Below are 18,986 nucleotides of genomic sequence, written 5' to 3'. Positions count from 1 at the left end.
GACGTACAGTCGTGGCTATATTACGGCTGTAGTCAAACCTTGTGCTTCAAAGGGCTTTTAGTTCTCTTATGAGACTGTTTCTGTTCTGCTACTGTAGACTTACAGTTGGGAAACTCCGAGTTCTCCTTTCCTTTCAGGCATGAGTGATGTGGTGATGGAAAATGCGCTCGAGCTTGACCAGCAGGTAAGTCGAAATAAACCTTCCCGTGCTGTCTCCGTGGACTTCTTTCCTAGTTTAACGTGACTTGTGGCGCAGTAGTAACTAGCCGCCTTTCGTTTCCCTTCTGTCACGGTGGTTTTTGGTGGGGGAACTGTGAACGGAGAGGGAAAGCAACTGTCTTAAACCATTGGCCATAGCGAAGAAGATGAGGGTGTAACATTAATGTCGGTAGTAGCTGTTACTTGGCCCGGGTTCGGTTTAAGGGATTGTAACTCGGCGGGCGCACAATGGCGGCTATTGTGTGGTCGCGCTGTCGCAGAGACGCGCATGTGCGAGTACCCACTCAGTAGTAACTGGACAGAGGTCCGCAAATGGGGACGTTTTTTGGTCATACGGCTTTGGTTTTCACTGGTTGACCTTTTCTGGCCCGGAGATACCGTTGGTATATAAGGGAAGAGTTGGTTGTAGCCAGGGAATGGGGACGGAGCAGGGGGAAGGCATGGAACTTCTTCCAGGGTAATGGCGGCGGTCTCCTTTGTTCATGCTGCGTGGCTGTGCAGCGTGCACCCTACTAAGAGAAGGTGCAGGCCTGCAAGACCTGAACCGGCGACTGGCTTTATAAAACTCTTTACGAAATGGCTGTCTTGTTACTTTGCGGGCCCATATTGGCCGCGTATCTCAGCCGAGTACTAAGGATGGCGGGGTGGTGTTTCCGGACTGGAAAGTTTTGTGACGCAGAAAAGCCGGAAAGGGAGACTGGGGAAGGAAGGGAGGAATGGCCGCCACGTGCTTCCCTTGACCGGTGTCCGGAAATAATGGAAATTAGACGCGGGGTAGCTCTTTCTCAGGTTAGTGGTCTGGAACTGCCATATTTCTTTCAGTTAATACAGAAAGTCACTGATGGCCATTTAGCCATTGATGTGGATTTTTTGTTTTTGTTTTATATGTCCATAGGTTAGGAATAGGACGTTGGAGTGCAGACTGGAAAAAAAACTCGAAAAGTGGTTTGGTAGGGCAGATGAGCTTATTGTTACTAACTTCGATACGCGTGAGGAGAAAGACATTGAGCTAGGGCAAATCGAGGGCCTGTCTGAGATTTTAGGAATGCGGAAAAGGATACGTGATCTGTGAGAGGTAATAGGTTCGTTTTCCGTGGCAAGAATATCCGTTTCATTATAGCGGTATTCATCCAGAGAAAATCACCAGTGAGTCGTGGGGACTCATGTGAACAGCTTGCCTCGTCTTTTGTCTTCCACGTTTTACGTAGTTGAATTAGGGCATAAACCGTTCACCAAAAAAATACTTGGGGAAGTCTTGCTAAATTCTGAAACAAACCCCACTGACAATAATGGATTCCAGATTTCGTGTTGTTTCTCTATATATTGGAGAGATTTGATGGTTTGCTCCTAACGTTACACTTGTGTAAAGGACTGCAATTTGCTGTGAGCCTGGATAATGTTAAAAAGTGCATTGGAAATTGAAAATCCGATAGCAAAAACAAAATTGTATTTGTAACCTTTTCTTTGTGGCTGGATTCCCTTTAAACTTTTGATAAAACTATGTTCTCTCGGTTAGCATTTAGTAGTAAGCAAATTAGGCCTGGTAAAGTGATAATATCTTAACTGATGGTGTGTGTAATTGGTGACATCTTGGACTTTCAGTATAGTGTTTAAAAATTATTGCATAGTGTATTTTGCAAATATGCAACACTGGCCTTCGCTTCGTTTTTTGTGTGTTTTTTAAATTTTATTTTGACATGTAATTCCTATTTGAAAGTAGTTCTGAGTTTATTGTTTCATAAAACCTGATAAAGCAAAATAACCTTTTTTTCTGGGGTATTGAAACCCATTGGTAAGGGGACAAGTAGTAATTTGAAATTAAAGACAATTTTCTTCAAAAAGCCTTGGATATTAGTTGTACCACTTAATAGCTTTGTAACCAACAACCTCCCTGAATTTGTCCCCTCTCTGAAATGGTAGAAATAAACACTGCCTTCAGTGTAGCTAGAGTTAAATGATGGAGTCAAAGTGACACGGTATTATTCATCACCTATTAAGTGGTGGTGGTGCTGCTGCTGCTTAGGAATTATCCAAAATTAAACCCGTTTGCACCGTTTTAGGAATAAATTAAGAAATCTTAAAACTTGTCTTAGCATTTTTTCAGGTTTAATTTTTAGGTGGTTGGTTTTGTATTGTTTTGTTTAAAGAATATTTAGATTTAAAATAATATAAAATGGGAAACCAGTGACTTTGAGAAATTGATGTAACAATTTAGTTTGGTGATTGAAGAGCATTTTGCTGGGAAAACTTGTTTGGGATTCATGTGTTTGAACCATCTTGGAAACTTTTTGTTTTTGGTTTGTTTGTTTGTTTGTTTGTTTGTTTGTTTGTTTTTTGAGGGGAGGGGAGGGGGAGGCGGGGCAGAGAAAGAGGGAGACACAGAATCTGAAGAAGGCTCCAGGCTCTGAGCTGTCAGCACAGAGGCCAGTACAGGGCTAGAACCCACAGACTGCAAGATCATGAGCTGAACTGAAGTCCAGTGCCCAACCAAGCCACCCAGCTGCCTCATGTTTGTACCATCAACAGATTATACTGCTGGCATCTGGGTCTTGCCTTTTGTTTTCCGCACTTTTTACACGCTTAAAAGCAGACAGGGAAGCTAGCTAGTAAATACTACAGAATAGGACTGGAATTTAGAACTCATTTGTCTTTTGCAGTGCTGTCTGTGTTTCATTTTCTCCCCCTTATTGTAGTGTGTCAGCATGTAACGTGTTAATATCTCTCTTCTAGTTTGCTGGTCTAGACCTGAACAACTCTGATAATCAGAGTGGAGGAGGAAGGACAGCGAGCAGTAAGTTTAAAAAAAAAAACAAACTTTTTTACTTGAATCTGCTAAGAACTTAATATCTTACTGTGTTTACTAATTTTAAATTGAAATTTTCCCTTTTTCACCATATAAATATTTAAGTGTTTTGGCATATCTGTATAATAAAAGAGATTGGTTCGTTCTTTTTGAGTTAAAGGCAATGTCATAGTCCAATTTTTAGGAAACGAATTGGGATCAGTATGGATTCTGGCATGAAAGAGGTGAAGGATACTCATCCCTCTTGTGAAACTGACCTGAACTATGTTAAACTAATAAAGGGAACCTGTACGTTTAGATATTACAGCTATTGCTACCAATGATGCATAATGAAACAGACTTTAGGGTAGCACTAGGCTCTACTGATTCCTGGGTTGTAGTTAGAATTTTAAATGTCTGCCATATTAAATTGAAAAGAGTTCTTTTAAAATGGTGTTTTGTGGGGGTTTTGTTTTATTTTTTAAATTTTTGGGGTTTTTTTTTGAGACTTGATAGAGTTTACTATTTTAGATAGAAGTTGATAGTTTATTTGGCAGCAGATCTGTATGTTTGGTTAATACATACTTAGCTGTCTTTGGTACACATATTATTAAGATGTCATTATACTGATAATTTGGGACACTTAATTAAATCCAAAGGCTAGAGAATTGGTTAAAATTTGGATATTAACCCTGGTTGACTTAGACTTTGTAGGTTAAATGCTTTTTTTTTTTTTTTTCCTAATTTTTTAAATCAGTTATTTAATTTTGAGAGAGACAGACACACAATGCGAGTGGGTTGGGGCAGAGAGAGAGGGAGACACAGAATCCGAAGCAGGTTTCTAGGTTCTGAGCTGTCAGCACAGAGCCCGACGCGGGGCTCGAACTCACAAGATCATGACCTGAGCCAAAGTCGGACACTCAACCGACTGAGCCACCCAGGCGCCCCATTTTATTTCTTAATCACAAACTAGGCTGTTGACTTAATTTAGGAAGCTCAAGGTTAAAAGTATCAGTTCCTTCTTGGAATTCTTTAGCTTTCAACTGTTTATATAGTATGTTTTCCTTTTACAGAAAAGAAACAGCCCTTTTTGGATAATTTACTGCATATTCTTTTTTTCCTTGTCATTTTTGTTACAGTAACTGTTATCCTTGTTAAGAGCTGTAATTAATAAAACTTTCTGAAATAGGGGCTTGTGTGTATGAGAGCTCTGTGCTCAATGTTGGGCTTGAACACAAGACCCTGAGATCAGGAGTCATGGCTCCACTGACTGAGCCAGCAGGCACCACCAATTTGTATTGAGAAATTTTCTTAATATGTTCCCAAATTTGCCTAATTTATGCTGCTGTCCCTTGCCTTTTCCTTTTCTGTATCTTTTTGGTTTAGGATAAAGACTGTTATGTAAGGTATTACCCATTTTTATTTAGATTTCCCCATTGTTGTGTGTTTTTTTGTGTTTGTTTTTTTTTACATTTATTTATTTTTAAGAGACTCAAAGAGACAGAGCACAAGTCGGGGAGGGGCAGAAAAAGAAGGAGACACAGAATCCAAAGCAGGCTCCAGGCTCTGAGCTGTCAGCACAGAGCCTGACACAGGGCTTGAACTCACAAACTGTGAAATCATGACCTGAGCCAAAGTTAGATTCTTAACCAACTGAGCCACCCAGGTGCCCCTCCCCACCATTGTAAGATAACTCAGAGAATAGAACTTTGTTTTGCTTCAAGTTTTTATGAGAGAAAGGGAGAGAGAGCATGCAGTTAAGGGGCAGAGAGGAGAGAGAAAAATTCCAAGGACGCTGTCCAACCCAGGAAGTGTGATACCACCACCTGAACCAAAACCAAAAGTGAAAGATGCTTTACTCACTGAGCCACCCAGGAACCCCAGGAGAATAGAAGTGTTAAAAGTTTGTTTTCGGGGCACCTGGGTGGCTTGGTCAGTTAAGCATCCGACTTCGGCTCGGGTCATGATCTCACATTCCATGAGTTCAAGCCCTGCATCAGGCTCTGTGCTGACAGCTCAGAGCCTGGAGCCTGCTTCAGATTCTGTCTCCTTCTCTCTCTGCCCCTCCCTTATGCTCTGTCTCTCTCTGTCTCTCAAAAATAAATAAACATTTAAACATAATTAATTAATTAATACAAGTTTGTCTTCTGGGACCAGTATTTATTTTCTTCTTTCCCCTCTACTACCTCCCCCTCCCCACCCCCTCCCAAGTGTATTTATTTTTGAGAGAGCACACAAGCACCCATAAGAATAGGGAAGGGGTAGGGGCGCCTGGGTGGCGCAGTCGGTTAAGCGTCCGACTTCAGCCAGGTCACGATCTCGCGGTCCGTGAGTTCGAGCCCCGCGTCAGGCTCTGGGCTGATGGCTCGGAGCCAGGAGCCTGTTTCCGAGCTCTGTCTCTGTCTGTCCCAAAAATAAATAAAAACGTTGAAAAAAAATTAAAAAAAAAAAAAAAAGAATAGGGAAGGGGTAGAGAGGAAAGAGATTCAGGCAGGCTCCACACCATCAGCACAGAGCCCGCTTGCTGGATGGCTCAGACATAGTGAACTGTGAAATTATGACCTGAGCCAAAATCAAGAGTTGAGTGCTTAACTGACCATCACCAGTGTTTTAATAGATATTTTTGCAAAAAGTTGTGTCTTTGAGGATATGATTTTAGTTTTCTCTTGCAGAAGGACGCTATATACCTCCTCACTTAAGGAACAGAGAAGCCTCCAAAGGTGGGTAATTGTGCAACTTTATGTCCATCTTTTCTGTGTTTACATTAGGTAAGTTAGTCAAAGCCTAGGGAAACACGAGGTGTAACTTTAAGGAGTATATTATACACATTTTTGCCCTTAAGCTTCTGTTTTCAGACACTTCTTAGGTTTGTAAACATTCAGCTGCTGTTGAGTAATGGATATTTCATTTCTTCTGACTTACTTTGAGCCCAAAGTTTCACTACTTTTTATTGCTCTGTTTTTAACGTTGAAAACATAATTTCAGTTTGAAAGGAGAATGTGCCCTATTTTGTAAAACTAACTGCAGAACAATAAAGTCCTCCATGAAATGTTGCCACACTGAAAATGAGCTATTGAACAGTATTTAACAATTGAAGAATTGCAATTATGGCACAGTCAGTAGGATGGAGGGTTGTCTGATTTGTTGTTGTTTTTTGTGTTTTGTTTTTGTTTTTTGCCTCAACTGCTTCATTTGAAAGGCTTTGTCTGAAATGTTTTGAAAACACCTGATAACTCTTAGCACTGAGTTATTTCACGTAGAGTGATAGTGTTAGGATGATAATATTGAGTGTTGTATATTCACTATCATGAATGATCTGAAATTATCAAGAGACTCAGGAAAAGTCAAAAGGAAAGATGGTGGGTAAATGGGGCAGGTATTTGGGGAGAGGGAAAATAAACTGGCTTATGGATTTGGCGGGTGGTTTTATACATCGTCTGTAGTTTATAAAAGTGTATATATAAAACCACAGGGTCACTTAGAGCTAATAATAGGATTTTTCTTTTCAAATTGCAGAAATTATTTCATAATGTGTATTCATTTCTCAATGTATGTGTCTAGAGTTGCATCCAGTGTATATTAAATGCTTCAAAGAGAATGGCAGCATGGCAAGAAATGGAAGAGACTTTAAAACATCTTTTTCTTCCTAATAAAGGCCATGGTCAACTAACCCTAACTGTAAAGCAGAGCAAAAGTAATGTCATTACTTAGGGAGCTTCAAAACATGAAAGAAATGTCTGAATCTAGCTGAGTTCTCAACTCCAGTGGGTTTACTCTTGTCACCATTTGATCAGTCTGTAACTTGCCTTAGAGGTATGTCCATGTAGAAATTAGGCAAGGATGATAGTTTCTTTTTTCCCTGGTATACTTAGCTCTTCCTGAGCTGAAAACTCTTACTGTTGGACTTAGGTTTTCACAGTAGTATAAGTAAATTTCTGTTGTTAGCACTGAAACAAAGCTTTGGCAATACCTCAGTGTGAAAGTCCATGCTATTTCGGTAAATTGAATTCTTTGTTTTTAAGTTTGTTTATTTTGAGAGAGACTAAGGCAGTGCAAGTGGGGAACAGGGGCATAGAGAGAGAGAGAGAGACATAATCCCAAGGAGGCTCCACACTGTCAGCATGGAGCCCAACATGGGGCTCAAACTCATGAAACCATGAGATAATGACCTGAGCCGAAACCAAGAAGCCTACCTTAACTGGCTGAGTCACTTAGGCACCCCTCTATTTACTGAATCTCCTTTAAATGGTGTTAAACTAAGCCAGATTGCTTTTTTTTTTTTAATGTTTTTTATTTATTTTTGAGGCAGAGAGAGACAGAGCATGAGCAGGGGAAGGGCAGAGAGAGAGGGAGACACAGAATCTGAAGCAGGCTCCAGGCTCTGAGCTGTCAGCACAGAGCCTGATGCGGGGCTTGAACTCACAGACCTGTGAGATCATGACCTGAGCCAAAGTCGGACACTCAGCCCACCGAGCCACCCAAGGCACCCCAAACCAGATTGCTTTTTTATGTATTGAAGATACTCACTGACTTGTTATATTTGTATCTGTTGGCTACCAACCAAGTTGTCCTCATGCATCTGACATATTTATTGTTACTGGTAATTATATAGTGTATTTCTTAATTTAAGCTTTTCTCTGACTACCTGAGATAACCTTTTATTAGGTTAGAAATTTCAGAATGTGTATCATATACATTATATGGTATATATCTTAAGTTTTATCAACGCAGAGCTTTGTGAGATTCATTTTTAGAGATGCAGCATAACTAAAAAGCTTACTGACTTAGTTTCCTTGGCTACTGCCTTTGAGGTTAAAAATTGTGGGGAGGCACTTGGGATACCTCTGAAAGCAGTTACACTTTTAAAAAGGTATTTTGCCACAGCCTTATATTCCAATAATTTTATTGGAATAGGCTGCTGTTTCATTCTTTTTGGTGTATAGGAAAGACACTGAAAGAATGGAATATAAATTGTTACTCTGATAGTGGCTATAGAATTGTATACTTGTATTTCATGTAAATTATGTTAGATGTGATATACGTTAAGTTCACTGTCCTTGCTGAGAGGATGAAGTGGCTTTGCTTTACACGATAATTTCTGGTGGAAAAGAGAATTAAAGATAGTAAAAATTCTATTTGCTGATGAAACCAGTTATTTTAAATCTTATATTTTGATAAAAGTAATTCTATTGATGTTTGATTCCAGAAGGATAAAATAAAAGAGAAGCTGTGTATGTGAAGAGCTTATTTTTTCAAATAATCTTACTCATGTAAGAGTGCTGTCAGCTTTTTTTTTTTTTTCCTTAACTTTTTTTTGAAGGATTCTATGATAAAGAGAGTCCAGGGTGGAGTTGTAGTAAAGATAAGGATGCCTACAGCAGTTTTGGATCCCGAGATTCAAGAGGAAAGCCCAGTTACTTCAGTGATCGTGGAAGTGGACCAAGGGGAAGGTAAATTATTGAAAGTAACAGTTTTAAGAATCAACTCTTAGTTTCATATATTCTCATTCTTTTGTCCTTTTATTGATCTTTAATCACAGTGTTTTCCCTAACCACAAACCATCTTTTTGTTACTTAATTTTAAGCAAAATGTTGGTTTATTGTCAGCTATGCAAGGTTTTTTCCCTAAATTTAATCTGTTAAATTACATGCAATAAGCTTGATTCCCACCTTCCACCCCCATAGTATAAGGGAAGAGGAGGGAAGAGTCCGATTATATGCAATAAGAATGTGCTATTTGACATGATCTGTGTTTTTACTAAATTATTTTGTAGTATCCCTGCAGTTTAAACACAGTTTATGACCTCACAAGTATGATGAAATGATCATAAGAGCTTTGTGTCTGTGGTCAGTCCCGTATTGTTTTTCAGTACTAAGAATAAAACTCTAAAAGCGTGTCACGTTAGTGGATTTTATTTTATATTCACGTATAACTAGGATAACTGATGTTATCTTTTCTGTAAGTGAGTGTATTTAGATTATCACGTTTAAAGTGAAGGTGTTAAGTGCATTCTGGATGTAAGTTCTGTAAAACTTAATGCTTAGCATATGAGACATTGATTGAAGCTGTATATAATTTTATATAAGGTAAAAGTGGATGTGGGTTTTTTTATTTTTTCTTTTTCTCTTTTTTAAAAAAAAAATTTTTTTTAACGTTTATTTATTTTTGAGACAGAGAGAGACACAGCATGAACGGGGGAGGGTCAGAGAGAGGGAGACACAGAATCTGAAACAGGCTCCAGGCTCTGAGCTGTCAGCACAGAGCCCGACGAGGGGCTCGATCTCATGGACCGTGAGATCATGACCTGAGCCGAAGTCGGCTGCTTAACGGACTGAGCCACCCAGGCGCCCCAATGTGGGTTTTTTTTAATTGAAGATATGTAACTTATACGTAACAATTAATTAGCCTTATTTCATACACGACATTGCCAGTGTTGAATTTTTGACATCTTTGAAAGGTACTTGTGACCAAACAATTCAGTTAATACACGGTACATATCTAGAGAGATACTATGGTATTGGTTAAGTAACATATTTGGATCATTTGCTTTTGCTGTTCAGGTTTGATGATCGTGGACGGAGTGACTATGATGGTATTGGCAGTCGTGATAGGACTGGCTTTGGCAAATTTGAACGCGGTGGACACAGTCGTTGGTGTGACAGATCAGATGAAGATGATTGGTCAAAACCACTTCCACCAAGTGAACGACTAGAGCAGTAAGTTTTTGAAACATGTGGTGACTGATAAGAAACTTACAATCTAGTATAACCTATGTAATGATCATTTGATTACAGGGAACTCTTTTCTGGAGGAAATACTGGAATTAACTTTGAGAAATATGATGATATTCCAGTAGAGGCAACTGGCAATAACTGTCCTCCACATATTGAAAGTGTAAGTTGTTTTTTTGGCATTTTAACAGTTCTTTGTTAACCATTTAAAAGTGTCATTAGTTTGGGGCGCCTGGGTGGCTCATTCGGTTAAGCCTTGACTTCGGCTCAAGTCATGATTTCACGGTTTTTGAGTTCAAGCCCAACATTGGGCTCTGTGCTGACAGCTCAGAGCCTGGGGCCTGCCTCAGATTGTGTCTTCCTCTTCTCTGCCCTCCTCAACTGTGCTGTCTCTCTCAAAAATAAACATTTAAAATTTTTTTAACTTTTCATTAGGGTATAAAAAAGGAGAGACTGAGATTTTTTTATTTATTTACTTTAGAGAGAGAGAGAGAGAGACTGGGGGAGAGAGGTAAAGGGAGATAATCTTAAGTGGCCTGACATGGAGCTCAATCCCACAAACCATGAGATCATGGCCTGACCAGAAATCAAGAGTTGGATGCTTAGCCACTCAGGCACCCTGAAGAGACTCAGATTTTATGTCATCATAATGAACTATGCTGAAATACAAAATGTGTGAAAATATATTAATCCTAAAGTAGTTTATTTTCCTTTTTTTTTAATAGTTTATTTTCTTAAAAACTAGTGTGTGCAACCAAAAGTATATAGTCTTAAAAACCACCATAGCACTTTTAAATTAAGATTATAGCAGATATGTAAACACAACCAAAAGCAGCAATAAATAAAACTTGTTTTTGTTGTCCTATTAGTACAAAACAAGTTGCAACAGATAATGGCGTGTTTGACTTGCTTCTTCTTTGACAGTTCAGCGATGTTGAGATGGGAGAAATCATCATGGGAAACATTGAGCTTACTCGTTATACTCGTCCAACTCCAGTGCAGAAACATGCCATTCCAATCATCAAAGAAAAAAGAGACTTGATGGCTTGTGCCCAGACAGGTAAACTGACTCCATGAAGAAGTAAAGCTAAGATCTCAGTTGGGCTTGCTCTAAAACTAGTACTTAGTACAGGGAGGGTCTGAGTTCAGCCTGATTTGGAGTTAGATAAAGATTATTTGGGGAGGTCTTGTCAAGAGCCTGGGACCCATAAAAACATAGGTGGGGAAAGGGAATTGTGCCTCTCATTCTCCAATATTTTGGGAATTGGACGGGGGCAGTTTAGTTCTGTATGAGAATTTTACAGTAATAAAAGAGATGGCAGAACTTTTTCCGTGTGTGTTAAACTTCTATATAGAAAAAGGAAACTTCAGTCACTGCCATTTGTAATATATTTCCTTCTTTAAGGATTACTTTTTTTTTTAACGTTTATTTTTGAGAGAAAGAGTAGGGGAGGGGCAGAAAAAGAGGGAGAATGGAAGATCCAGAGTGGCTCCCTACTGTCATTGTCAAGCTGGACGCATGGTACAAACTCCAAAACAATGAGGTCATGACCTGAGCTACAGTAGGACGCTTAACCAATTGAGCCACCTAGGGATTACCTCTTCTTTACTTAAGTGTGACTGTTAGGCTAAATCTGGCATGTGTTTTTATTTTATTTTTGAAATTTTTTTGCTAATTTTTTTTTTTTTTAAGAGCATGCAAGCCGGGGAGAGGGACAGAGGAAGAGAGGAGCATCCCAAGCATGCTCCACACTTAGCGTGCAGTCCAACACAGGGCTCAATCCCACAACCCTGGGATCACAACCTGAACTGAAATCAATGATGCCCATCCAGTGTCTATTTTTAGGAGTAAAATTTTATTGCAGGGTGGAGGTGTGCCTGGTGGCTCAGTCATTTGAGCCTCAGGTCATGATCTTGTGGTTCTTGGGTTCTAGCCTCTCATCGTACTCTGTGCTGATAGCTCAGAGCCTGGCACCTGCTTTGGACTCTGTGTCTCCCTCTCTCTCTGTTACTGCCCTACTCACTCTCTGTCTCTCAAAGATCAATAAATGTTTAAGAATTTTTTCATTAAAAAAAAAAAGTTTTATTGATGGGTGCCAGCCTGACAGCCAGTGGAGTTTGTGGAACTTTTAAAAAACTCTTGATCACAGGATTGTGAGTTCAAGCCCTTATGTTGAGCACAGAGATTACTTGGGAATAGAGATTACTTAAAACTTAAAAATTAAAAACACACAAAGTTTTATTGGCACAATTAAAACCAAGGCTTTATTCTGCAAAAGTAGAGACCAGTGCACAAAGGACTTCACTGTTAAAGTCTTAAAAAGTTTGTGGACTCCTGTTGTACATACCAATAGTATATAGAAGTGGAAGTTGATGCCATGGGAGAGGCAAGGTGATTGTTTTCATATACCTTAAAATGTAAAGAATTGAGTATTGGCATAGTTTAAAATGGATTACAGAATTCATTTGGCATTCTTTGCTTGATTTTATAAATCTATTTTCTCAAAATACTGGGCAGTGAAAATTTTATTTCACTGAAAATGTATTTGAAATACAAGGTTTTTTTTGACAGGGTCTGGAAAAACTGCAGCATTTCTGTTGCCCATCTTAAGTCAAATTTATAGAGACGGTCCAGGCGAGGCTTTGAAGGCTGTGAAGGTAAAGATTTCCTTATGAAATAAGTTGTCCTAGAAAAAGTTTCATAAATATTCGTTACGACTTTCCTAGGCAACGCTAAATACGTTTTATTTTAATTCCTTTTGATTTTCAATATATATTTCTCCTGAAGACCTATTTTTGGTTATAATCCTTAAACTGTTATAGAGGTCATTTTACTGTAATGAGTTTTTTTTTTAAAGAACAAGAGTCAGGGTCCTTGAGTTTAATTTATAAATTGTACTCCTTTCTTAGGAAAACGGAAGATATGGACGCCGTAAACAATATCCAATATCCTTGGTTTTAGCCCCAACAAGAGAATTGGCTGTACAGATCTATGAGGAAGCCAGAAAAGTAAGTATGCATTGCACTGATGATTGTTAATTTTCATTCATTCTAATAATTTTTTTTTTTACGAACATCTAATTATTTGTTTATAGTTTTCATACCGGTCAAGAGTTCGTCCTTGTGTTGTTTATGGTGGTGCTGATATTGGTCAGCAGATTCGAGATTTAGAACGTGGATGTCATTTGTTAGTTGCCACCCCAGGACGGCTGGTGGATATGATGGAAAGAGGAAAGATTGGATTAGACTTCTGCAAGTATGTATTATGTATGAAATGTGACTTCTTTTACACTGATGGTCATTTTGTAGTGTTTCAGAAATACTGTTTTAACATTAAAACGTAATTTTAGTGATTAAACTTTTAACATGGTTTTTGAAAATCAGTTTACCTGTACTATTCATTGGGACACAGTTAAATATTACAGGATGTATGGGTTTCACAAGTGTTAAATTGTGAGGCCAATATTAGAATGAATATTATATTACTACGTTCAGTGGTCAGTTCTCATCAAATTCTAAAATGAGTACTTTTCATAATAGATACTTAGTATTGGATGAAGCAGATAGGATGCTGGATATGGGATTTGAACCTCAGATACGTCGTATAGTTGAACAAGATACCATGCCACCAAAGGGTATTCGCCACACTATGATGTTTAGTGCTACTTTCCCTAAGGAAATACAGGTATTGTCTGGTAAAAATTTTTAGAGCATTTGCAAGTAAGTATTTTCAAGATAATTTTACATTTTTAAGTAGAGTATAAGAAGTTTTTTTCCCCCCTTTTGCAGATGCTTGCTCGTGATTTTTTGGATGAATATATCTTTCTGGCTGTAGGGAGAGTTGGCTCTACCTCTGAGAACATCACACAGAAAGTAGTTTGGGTGGAAGAAGTAGACAAACGGTCATTTCTTCTTGACCTCTTAAATGCAACAGGTAAAGTTAAAAATAAGGGCGGGGGCATGGTTCAGTGGGTTAAGCATCCAACTGTTTTGTTTTTTTTTAATTTTTTTTTTTTTTCCAACGTTTGTTTATTTTTGGGACAGAGAGAGACAGAGCATGAACGGGGGAGGGGCAGAGAGAGAGGGAGACACAGAATCGGAAACAGGCTCCAGGCTCTGAGCCATCAGCCCAGAGCCCAACACGGGGCTCGAACTCACGGACCGCGAGATCGTGACCTGGCTGAAGTCGGACGCTTAACCGACTGCGCCACCCAGGCGCCCCTAGCATCCAACTGTTGATCTTACCTCAGGTCTTGGTCTCAGAGTCCTAAGTTCAAGCCCTACATTGGGCTCCACGCTGGGCATGAAACCTAGTTTTAAAAAAACAGCCTTATAATGGTATTTGCATCTCTTTGGCTCCTAACCTTTTTTCTGTTCACTTTTCTAAGCAGTTAATACTTATTATTTCTGTGTGTTTATTTACTGTGTGCAAAGACAACTAAGTCACTTAATACTTGGATCAGGTAATGATACTGAGTTGCTATTGGTAAACCAGACCTTCTATATAATTTTTCAGGAAAGGATTCACTGACTTTAGTGTTTGTGGAGACCAAAAAGGGTGCTGATTCTCTGGAGGATTTCTTATACCATGAAGGATATGCTTGTACCAGTATCCATGGTGACCGATCACAGAGAGATAGAGAGGAGGCCCTTCACCAGTTCCGCTCAGGAAAAAGCCCTATTCTAGTGGCTACAGCTGTGTGTATATATTTTTTATTTAAACATGTTTGAGTGTTGCTTTTTTTTTTTTTTTTTTAACAAAAGTTATTTTTCAGGTGGCAGCGAGAGGACTAGACATTTCAAATGTGAAACACGTAATCAATTTTGATTTGCCAAGTGACATTGAGGAATATGTGCATCGGATTGGCCGTACAGGACGTGTAGGAAACCTTGGTATGTTTGTTTGAAATCTTAAATACTAGAACTTTGAGTTTGTTATGAAATCTTAAATACTAGAACTTAGTTTTAAGGTGAAGCTGACATCTGATGTCAGCTAAAAATTACTGTTAAAATTTCCAACGGTGGAACGCTTGGCTGCCTCAGTTGGTAGAGTATGTGATTCTTGATCTCAGGTCATGAGTTTGAGCCCCATGGTGGGCATGAAGCTTACTTGAAAACAATTTAAAAACATTTAAATCTAATTTGGTTACATTGCAAATTGTAATGTCATATTTTTTTGTTCTATTTATGGCTTAACATACAAAAGTGAGAAGACTAGATTACTTTATGGAATACTCACCTTTCTGTACTTTTTGGACTCTTATAGGCCTTGCTACCTCATTCTTTAATGAAAGAAATATAAATATCACGAAGGATTTGTTGGATCTTCTTGTTGAAGCTAAACAAGAAGTGCCATCTTGGTTAGAAAACATGGCTTACGAACACCACTACAAGGGCAGCAGTCGTGGACGCTCGAAGAGGTACAGATTGCTTTGCGCAGGAAGTTGTATCCCATGTTAACTAAAACACTGCCACTACTTGCATACTTTTGGCAAGAGATATTAGAAATGGTGACAGGCGCCTGGGTGGCTCAGTCAGTTAAGCATCCAACTTTTGATTTTAGTCAGGTCATGATCTCATGGTTCTTGATGTCAAGCCCTGTATTGGACTCTGTGATGACAGTGCAAAGCCTGCTTGAGATTCTGTATCTCTCTGCCCTTTTCCTGTTCATGCTCTTCTGCTGTCTCTCTCAAATAAATACTGAAAATATATATATCTAAAAGCTATTTTAAGAATATAGAGAAAAAAGAAAGGAAACTAATGGTGATAAAGAGTTAAGTGTCAGCTCTTACCTGCTGATGGCTTTGGAAACGCTGTTACAAGAATTGACCACAGTGGTAATCGAGTTGAAAATCTGGTACTGAAAAATTGGTAATGGTCATTTTAATTGAATTGCATACTGTTAAGCCACCCACAATGTTTTCCTTTTCATACTAGATTCAGCGGAGGATTTGGTGCCAGAGACTATCGACAAAGTAGCGGATCCAGCAGTTCTAGCTTTGGTAGTAGTCGTGCAAACAGCAGCCGAAGTGGTGGAGGTAGTCACAGCAGCAGCAGAGGATATGGTGGAGGTAATGTTAGTTTTTCCTTTTTACTTTGGGCATGTGCTTCCCCCTCCCCTCCACCCTTAAAGCATAATTTGTCAGAAATTTTATTTCCAAAGAACACAAAATCAGTGCAATAACGTTTTTTAAATTAGGCTTCAAAGAGATAGAAGGAAGAAACTTAAAATGGCTGACCTAACTTTTCTTTTCACACATTTCTTAATAGGTGGCTATGGAAGCTTCTACAACAGTGATGGATATGGAGGCAATTATAACTCCCAGGGGGTTGACTGGTGGGGCAACTGAATCTGCTTTGCAATAATAAAGTCACCCTTTCAAACAAGCTAATATGGAAACCACATGTAACTTAGCCAGACTGTATCTTATAGCTTCAAGACCTTGCAGTACATTACCAGCTGTGATTCTCCTGAAAATTCAAGGGAGCTTCAAAGTCACAAGAAGAAAGGAACAATTAGCAGCCTTATTCAGAAGTTGGTTTGAAGATTTAATTGCTGTAGTTGGGAAAAACTCCCCTCCTGCTTATTCTCACCCCAAATTGCATTTATAATTTTGTGGCTGAGGATCATTTGTTTGTTAATGTACTGTGACTTTAACTTTAGACAACTTATTATTTTGATGTCCTGTTGGCTTAGTATTGCTCAAGATACCAGTTGTTTTGAAAAAGTAAGTTTATTGAACCTGGGCTAAAATCAAACCTTGGCACACAGGTGTGATCCAACTTAACAGGAATCATCAATTCATCTGCAGATATTAATGAGGGAAAAACAGACAGTAGCCTGCATTAGGAATTTTTGGTTCTTGCAGACTGGGGAGAAAAACATCTTAAGGCAGATTTAGTTTCTAATGTGGCAAACTGTACTAAGTTTAAAGTTCCGACTTGCTCACTCTATCCTGGATAGGCACTTAGAATCTTGTAGTTATAAAATAAGCCATTCCAGTCAGGATGTGACTTGAATGAATACATTTATATATTTTTCAAAGCATTATTCAAAGTTAATAGAAATAAATACAGCAATTTCTCTTTTAATATTTAGGTTATTAATTTTAAGTTAAGCAAATGTGGGCATAGTACTACAGGAAAAGTTTACAGGTTTGATTAAAAAAAGCGTTGGAGGGAAATTTCTTCTAATTAGATTATTTTAATGCCTGCCGTAAATATAATTGAAATGCTAGAATGGTTGACCATAGAAGTCCAGTCTTTTATGGACCTGGTTGGATTTTGGTTTTTAATGCATGCTAGTGTTAATGTTTTTTGGTCAAGAGGATGTATGAGCAGGACAGATTATGCAGCAGGCTTTATTTTAATGCAGATTCACATTGCTCTCTTTAAGCTGCTTGGAAATGTTAACAATGGCTTACACTTGTAGACTTTGTAGATCAGAAGAACAACAAACTGAAATCCTTGAGATCACACAGGTTGGATAGGTACTAAACTGCATAAGATGTTATTCCTATATAGTGCAGTTTTAGTCTATTTTAGTTGCACAGGTTTCCATTGTATTTATAGTCTCTTTATGATAAATTTGGCCAAAGATTATTATCCACTACTAAAAATGCTTCTGCCACATGGACTTCTGTGCTAATTTTATGGCCAGAACAGTGATCTTTAAAAACTAAACTTTGTGATAGCATAAGCAGGCAAAAATTTTCTTAAAAGTGCAATAGATTTTCAAGTATATTGTGCCTTGTTCTAAAAACCATTAAGTAGGTGCACTTGACAGTATTGAGGTCATTTGTTATGGTGCTATTTCAATTAGTGTAGGTTTAGACTCTTGTACATTTTGCCCATAACTTTATACAAAGTACTTATTTTATTGCACATTCAGAGAATTTTATATATATGTCTCGTGTGCGTGTCCTTCAACTTCCAATCTTATTTTGTCTCTTGGAGATTGTTGAACACAGGTTGTTTAGTACTAGATTCTAACATTTTTTGGGGGACCAAGGAATGATAGTTGAGAAGAAAACTTTGCACACGTCAGATTTTAGATACTTTTTGCTGCTAGTTTGTGTAATATTTATTGAACATTTTGACAAATATTTATTTTTGTAAGCCTAAAAGTGAATTCTTTGAAAGTTTTAAGAAACTTGACCAAAAGACAGTACAAAAACACTGGCACTTGAATGTTGAATGTCACCGTATGTGAAATAATATATTTCGGGGTAGTGTGAGCTTTTAATGTTAAGTTCTATTAAACAATTGAGTCAAATTAAGCAGACCCGGCATTGGTGATGTAGCTAGCTATAACTTTCTGACAAAATTGAAGACAAAATTGGCAACTTGAAATTAAAACATGCCAAGGTTTTGATATACTTGTCTTAAAATATTGAAGAAACACTTCCAAACATTGATATGAAGTGTCCATGTTTCTCAAAGGTTCTGTGAGTTTTGTTTCGTTATGTGTTTTGTTTGGTTTGGTTTTCCTAGTGACTGTCTGGCCTATTTGCAAACCTCATACATGTGGTTATCTTTGTGTGTTGCCATAATTAGTGACTTTTACATTCAGTTTTTTTTCATCCAGCAACATTTTCAGTAAATAAGAATGGATTTAAACTTGCTGAATGTAGACATTGAACCTCAAGTCACTGTAAGTTAGTAATTGCTTATTGTATTAGTTTTAGATGCTAGCACTGCATGTGGTGTGTTTATTCTGATTTTACTAAAATAAAAAGTTGAACACCATCTTTTGCTGCCATTTGTGGTTTAATTGTGAGATGTTGAAATGGTACTGTTAGCCTGGAGGATTGGAAATCATTTCTTGGTTAACCATCAAAGCTGTTTATGAAATGCCTCCTCTTCATGAAGCCAGTGCTATGCTTTTTAGGTATTGGAATAAATGATAAAGGTGGTGTGAGATTGGAATATGTAGAAGCAGGATTTTTTATTACAAGTCACGTAAAAGGCTTATATAGAGCATTTATTACATTGATTTATGTAAGAATAAAGAATAAATTTGGGACCACCTGGCTGGCTCAGTTTATAGAGCCTGCAACTCTCAAAGTTGTGAGTTCAAGCTCCACAAATTAATTTTAAAAAAGGAAATTTATTTTAAATTTATAGAAATTTAAAATATAGAAATTAACTTTAAAAGAAAAAAATTGAAACAGATGAATGGTAGCAGAGATGGCTTGGGTTCCCAGACTCCCAACTTTGGTTTGTTCGGTTGTGTCTCAATTATTACCACATAC

The 18,986-nt window shown here is 38.1% G+C and overlaps 1 protein-coding gene and 1 long non-coding RNA gene across 2 annotated transcripts; one reads left to right on the top strand and one right to left on the bottom strand.

Moving 5' to 3' along the window:
- On the top strand, positions 1-18,480 carry LOC115508055 (ATP-dependent RNA helicase DDX3X-like). The gene is made up of 17 exons (XM_030306462.3): positions 1-184; positions 2,950-3,010; positions 5,674-5,721; positions 8,322-8,451; positions 9,562-9,717; positions 9,796-9,895; positions 10,657-10,792; positions 12,305-12,390; positions 12,643-12,741; positions 12,828-12,988; positions 13,273-13,417; positions 13,522-13,666; positions 14,249-14,430; positions 14,508-14,625; positions 14,999-15,152; positions 15,670-15,803; positions 16,003-18,480. Exons 1-17 carry the CDS (start codon positions 140-142, stop codon positions 16,080-16,082), a joined length of 1,980 nt encoding a protein of 659 aa, XP_030162322.1. The 5' UTR covers positions 1-139; the 3' UTR covers positions 16,083-18,480.
- On the bottom strand, positions 11,970-12,923 carry LOC115508056. Its single transcript, XR_003966922.1, has 2 exons — positions 12,837-12,923; positions 11,970-12,382 (listed from the first exon to the last, which is right to left on the bottom strand). It is a non-coding gene; the product is annotated as an uncharacterized LOC115508056 (long non-coding RNA).
- Positions 18,481-18,986: the final 506 nt, after the last annotated feature.

This window comes from Lynx canadensis, chromosome Y (assembly GCF_007474595.2).
Source record: "Lynx canadensis isolate LIC74 chromosome Y, mLynCan4.pri.v2, whole genome shotgun sequence".
Taxonomy (NCBI): domain Eukaryota; kingdom Metazoa; phylum Chordata; class Mammalia; order Carnivora; family Felidae; genus Lynx; species Lynx canadensis.
The sequence above is the reverse complement of the archived record's forward strand: the minus strand, read 5'-3'. Positions and strand labels throughout refer to the sequence as shown.

Bases quoted from the DNA above. Each gene is read 5' to 3' on its own strand.
- LOC115508055 (XM_030306462.3), top strand. From the start codon at position 140: ATGAGTGATGTGGTGATGGAAAATGCGCTCGAGCTTGACCAGCAG. The intron at 8,452-9,561 runs GTAAATTATTGA...TTTGCTGTTCAG, and splicing joins GGAAGTGGACCAAGGGGAAG to GTTTGATGATCGTGGACGGA. The intron at 12,391-12,642 runs GTAAAGATTTCC...CTCCTTTCTTAG, and splicing joins AGGCTTTGAAGGCTGTGAAG to GAAAACGGAAGATATGGACG.